The sequence below is a fragment of the Lycium barbarum genome, unplaced genomic scaffold, assembly GCF_019175385.1.
Source record: "Lycium barbarum isolate Lr01 unplaced genomic scaffold, ASM1917538v2 unchr_scaffold_99, whole genome shotgun sequence".
NCBI lineage: Eukaryota > Viridiplantae > Streptophyta > Magnoliopsida > Solanales > Solanaceae > Lycium > Lycium barbarum.
The window spans coordinates 4439-10289 of record NW_026843550.1 but is presented as its reverse complement, the minus strand read 5'-3'; the positions used below and the strand labels follow the sequence as shown (position 1 = coordinate 10289).

Sequence of the window (5851 nt, the reverse complement as noted above, 5' to 3'; positions counted from 1 at the left end):
GTAATCTGGTGTCCTGTTCCACTTGTGCGTACTCGACTATTCTATCGGGTACGTACTACCTTTCATTAGTACATGCATTGAGCAATTCTGCCACCAAAACTTGTATATGATGAGAGATCACCTTAAACTTCTTATTTCTGCTAATATTTGAGTCCGAGTCTCTTAATATTCTTGCCCACTTCATTAATGGTCAGGCCATACCTTTAATGATAGAGAATATGATAAATGATGATTGAGGCAAGGCATTGTACAGAAGTGATAATTTATACTCTGAATGGTCAGGCCATACCTTTAACGATAGAGAGTATGATAAATGATGATTGAGGCAAGGCATTGTACAGAAGTGATAATTTATCAAGAGTATGATTATCAATTTTTGGTAAGTAGTGTCCGGAATGACTTGTGTGTACTTTGACTATTCTATCAATTAAGTCTATATTTCACCAGTACATGTACTCAGTAACCCGTTCACCAAGATTTAAACATACGGGGAGAAATCATTTAAAGTTTTTTGTTTCTACTTAAATTTTAAGCTCTAATTTCTTATAATTTTTACCCACTTTATTAACGATTAGGTAATACCTCTGAGGATAAGAGTATGATAATGGTGACTGGGGCAAATGCATGTTCAGAAGTGATGGGTGGTCCACCCCAAGGGAAGAAACCTTATTTGTGATAGGCTATAGCACATGCCAAGGCATTCAATTGCGTGGACTCTGGAGTGAAAAACAGCTACACAACAACTTCAAATCAAATTGCCAGTGAGGACAGAGCCAGTCAATATATAATGGAAATATCACCAAAAAAAGGGTTCAGAGATTGAAATGGTTTACTTTACAATTTTGTTTCTTGTCTATTTATTTGATCATTTTGGCTATTAGAAGCTTGTCAATTGGCCCAAATGCCAAAAAGATCCAAGGATGATGAGACCTTTGAGAGGTATGGAAAACTCCTTTCAATGCTTTGGATGCTAACAAAGTTACGAATGGACCACCAAGTTTCACTGTCTGCTCTCTCCCAATACCCACAATTTTGTATTCAGAAAATGTGTACCACCATAGTAACGTACTCTGTCACTCTTTTATTAGGGTTTTCATGATCACTAGTTGTGGCACTTTTTCAGCTGTCAATATCAATGATTGATCCATAATTTAAACTTAATAGGTTCTTAATTGAGAGAGCGAGTTTTGCAATGTATATTTGAAAGCCGTTGTTGCATTAGTCAACTCCTTTCATGGATTTCACTTTGAGTTTCACGACTTCAAGTTTTTCAGACTTACAATGAGTCTTAATAGGCGTTTGCACAAAGACTTGGTTGAAACTTGAACAAAGTTTTTAAAGTTGAAAAATGATATTTGCAAGTTGAAGTTGTGTTTAGACATGTATTTCAATTGAAAAAGTTAGAAGTTCGAAGATTTTCACAGTTGAAAAACTGGTCAAGACTAGTTTCAGCCCAAGTGCCCAACGTATAACCAAACAATATTTTGGAAAAAAAAAAGTCGAAAAAAGAAAAAAACTTTGTATGGACAAATGGGGCCTTACAATAAATTTTCCAACTGTGATTCAACCACATTGCACCTTTTTTTAAAAAGAAAAAAAACTTGGAAGACCTTGAAAAATTCATTAGCTTCCACACTTGGAGAAACTTAGCTCGATGTGGTATATCTAAAACTGGATTCAGGAATATCCATAATCAAAGGCACACATGCCTGGTCAATAGCTTAGCCGGTGCTAGCAACGAGGCAAATAAAAAAGATGCCTAAACCCCAAGACATATGTTTCTTTATGCCATCATCCAACTTCCAAGAAGTACCACAAAAAGTAGCCAACTTCCAAGAAAGAAGACTTAGGACCTAGATAAAATGATAGTGATCACCAAAAACGAAGTAAAGAGGGTACACAACCCGTGAATCCAACGAAACTTTCTCCTGATCCACAAACAAAGCATGGCAACTTCACTAATTTACTACAACCAAACAACAAACCTCCTAATGAAAATACAACTTGTAGGTAGGTATTAAGTTCTCCACAAAGTTAGTTGAAGTAAAAGCCAAGGAAAGGATGAAAGTAATAATTACAGAAACCATTATCCACCCAACAAGAACAAATGGTACAGAGATTGGCCCCCCACAAAGGAAAATGTGAAGGGCTACTAATTGGAGAACTAGGAAAAGGAAGGGGCATAAATTGTTAAATTTAAATGAAAGAAGATAAGGCTTTACTAACCAACAGATAACATGAAAGTTTAATATGCTCATCAAATGGTGCTTCTTTAGTTCAAGTACTGCACATGTAAAGGACTAAGTACCACCTCAATCAAATTCATTGACAAGATCAGATGGTTCTTGAGTAACCCCCACGCTTGAGCGACGGAGCTCTTGAATCCGATCACAGACCTCGGACATCGAAGGTCTGTGGTCAGGATATTGAGCCGCACAATCTATTGCAAGCTGCAAAAGTTGCACCATTTCTTCCTCGACACTCTGGTACCTGAGGAGCTCGATATCAAAAACTTCTGAAGTCCATTGCTCTTTAACTATGGACTGGACCCACCTTGGCAAGTCAACACCTTCCTCATTCAGGAGGGCATGAGTGGGTGCCTTCCCAGTGAGAAGCTCAAGAAGCAATACACCAAAGCTATATACATCTGCCTTTTGGGAAACTTTGCGCGGGTCAGTTACCTCTGGAGCACGATATCCAGCAACTCGAGTCGGGGAAGTTGGAGGTCCAACCAGCTGCGCTAAGCCAAAATCTGAGACCCGTGCATCGTATGATTTGGTGAGGAGAACATTGGATGATTTAATGTTCCCATGGGAGACACTTGGACCTTGAGAGTGTAGGTATTCAACGCCCCGAGCAGTACCAAGGGCAATGCTTGACCTGACTTCCCAATCCAGTGGTGTCCTCCCAGCCCCCTTGTTTCCTGGAAAATAGCAGAGCTTGGTAGTGAATACCACAAATAAAATTGTAGAAAACATCTTACGAGCTGTTTGCTCATTTAACAAGTTTCGAGTTTCATCGGCTGTAATAGCAACATTTCACAAATGCACCTCTAGCAAATCTACTAAGAAATGTTCAAAATCATACGAGATGCACACTTGCAAAGACTACTCACGAGTTGAATAGAGGCATTATATTTAAACAGAACATTTAGTCCTCTAGCAATAACACTCTAGAAGGTGAAGCCATATAATAGATTCAATTAGTGCAGGTTAAGGATATTGTGGAATAACAATTATGATATGACAACCAAGAATAGAGAAAACAGAGTTCCGCTTGCAACTTTTTCTTGCACAAAAGACATCAGGCACATAGAGTCGCGAAGCATGCTGATAAATACACATTAGGCATGCTAAAACAAGAAATTTTTCTTTCATTCAGTTAGATTTATCCCCCCAAAAGAGGCACTGCATCAAGTAAAGTAAACAACAAGTCCAACTAACCAATTCATAGAAAAGCAAGAAAAGCTGCACTAATTGAATCAAAAGTTGGAAGAACTGTAATATATGCACCTACAACAACAAAACTATTACTATCGTTTTTTAAGGAAAATTTTAACTTTGACTCACCATGAAGAAGTGCAGACAAGCTTCCCATTGGCATATAATCATAGACAAGAAGTTTCTCCTCCCTGCTATAATAATATGCCCTAAGAGGCACCAAATTCTCATGATTCATTCCTCCAACAGAATCAATTTTCTCCCTAAACTCCATCTCAGATATAGTCACATCCTTCAACCTCTTAACAGCTACAACAGTCCCCATCTCCAAAACCGCCTTATACGCAGTTCCAAACGTCCCTTTCCCTAAAACCTCAGCTGAAGCTCTCAACAAATCCTCCAAATCGAAAACCCTCGCAGAATTCCCGAAAAAGTTCAACTTTTTAACCACATTTTCACCACTCTCCCCCCCTTTACCCGTCATTGCAGCAGCAGCAGCAGCCGCCACTGAATACCCGTTATTACCACTGCCATTTTCAGGATCCACATTGCTCGGCTTATCCCTAGAAACCTCAGTTTCCGGGTGCTTATACGTTGCCACGTCAACAGACCTAGCATTGTTGTTACCAGTCCTCTTTCTACACAACAGAAACAAAATCAACAACAATAAAACAAACCCCACTACAGATCCAATAACAATACCAGCAATTGCACCACCAGATAACTTCTTTTTCTTATGTGATCCATTTCCAATTTCAATACCACCAGTAGCTATAGCAGGTTGAGTCCCATTTCCAGGACAAATTTCAAGTGGTTTCCCACAAAGTGAATTTCCAGAAAAAGAATCAACAGGCATACCTTGTAAACTCTTTGGAATAGACCCATTTAAACTATTACCAGATACATTAAATTGCACAAGTTTTGGTAACTTTAGCTCAGGAACTGACCCGGAAAACTGGTTTTTTGCAAGCATAAGTGTTCTCAAACGGGTCAAATTGTTAAACCCGGTTGGTATCTCACCAGTAAAATTGTTGTTACTAAGATCTAAACGTACCATAAAATGAAGGGTAAAAAAAGAAGACGGAATATCACCAGTAAAGTTATTTTCCTGAAGGTAAAGATTACGTAGCTCGGTAAGTTTAGAAAAATCAGAAGGAAGTGAACCGGATAACCGGTTAAACCGGAGACTAATTGTACGGAGCTTAGTTAAGTTTGAAATGGTGTTAACCGGAAGGTTACCGATAAGTGAAGATGCCGGTAACCTGAGAACAGTAACACGGTTATTTTCACAGGAAATACCAGCCCAGTTACATGGTGTCGTATTAGTTGTGTTCCATAAATAAGTACGGCCACCCACGGCGGCGCGTAGCGCGAGTAGCGCGTCACGGTCAGAATTCAGATCTGAAGAAGAACTGGTTGTAAAAAGACTGTAAAAAAAAACAAAAACAAACAGCATTGATAAATTTTGAGGAAAACCCAAACCCAACATTGTTGTGTATGAAAAACTATACATTCATACCCAGAAAAATAAAGGGTTGAAAGAAGAGACAAAAAAATTTTTGTTCAGCTGTGGTTTTAAGCGTTTTTTTTTTTTTGCTTTTTGTTGTTGTTGTTGTTGGCTGGTATTAGAAAGGGTATGAAGTGACAGTGAATGCTTTTTTGCTTTTAATTTATTGTGGGGGAAAAGTGGACATAGTAGGAAATCCAGGGTGTAAAATGGAATAATTGAAAAAGAAAAAAGAGTAAAATAATGAAGAAACCCTAGCTGTATTTTCTGACTATGGTCAACACTCAACAGTGTAACAGAGTTGTTGATGGGTGTAATAAGCATAAAGAAAGTGGACTGTTTTCTGCTGTGCTACTAAAGAGTGAGGAATCCAACTTTTTTATTAGATTTTTTTTTTCTTTTACTCGTTTTATCTCAAATTATTTATCATTTTTTTATATGCATATTAAAAGTATTAATTAAAAAAGATATTTGACTAATTATGTCTAAATTATAATTTTTTCATTAAATATGTGTTCTATTTATTATCATCACCATTAATGACTAATTCTTTCAAGGATAAAATGGAAAAAAATTATTAATTGTGTTTTGAACTTTTAAAATAATAAATAATAGGGAGTATTATTTTTAATTATCACGACAGAAAATTTGAGAGGAACGGAGTATAAAGAAAGTGGAGTGTTTTCCGCTGCTACTAAACTAAAGAGTGAGGAGCCCCACTTTTTTGAGTTTTTTTTTTCTTTTATTAATATAGGGGCTTTTCTTTTTTCATTTTTACGTTTTTCTTTTTTGGGGTTCAGCTTTGTCATAGAATTTCTTGATTGGATAAAAAGCTTTAAAGATTTACTTGATTTTTCTTTTTGAGAAAAGCAGGTTTCTGTAACTTGGATTATCTGTTCTTTGA

General features: G+C 37.1%; 1 protein-coding gene across 1 annotated transcript; it reads right to left on the bottom strand.

Moving 5' to 3' along the window:
• Window positions 1-1992: 1992 nt before the first annotated feature.
• LOC132625801 (probable inactive receptor kinase At1g48480) lies at window positions 1993-5082 on the bottom strand. Its single transcript, XM_060340368.1, has 2 exons — window positions 3570-5082; window positions 1993-2923 (listed from the first exon to the last, which is right to left on the bottom strand). The coding sequence occupies exons 1-2, from the start codon at window positions 4951-4953 to the stop codon at window positions 2313-2315; spliced, it is 1995 nt and encodes a 664-aa protein (XP_060196351.1). The 5' UTR covers window positions 4954-5082; the 3' UTR covers window positions 1993-2312.
• Window positions 5083-5851: the final 769 nt, after the last annotated feature.

What these genes read in the sequence shown, in the direction of transcription:
- LOC132625801 (XM_060340368.1), bottom strand. Translation starts at nt 4,953, where the DNA reads ATGTATAGTTTTTCATACACAACAATGTTGGGTTTGGGTTTTCCTCAA. An exon ending in CTTGTCTGCACTTCTTCATG is followed by an intron (nt 2,924 to 3,569) that starts GTGAGTCAAAGT and finishes GCTATTTTCCAG; the next exon opens with GAAACAAGGGGGCTGGGAGG.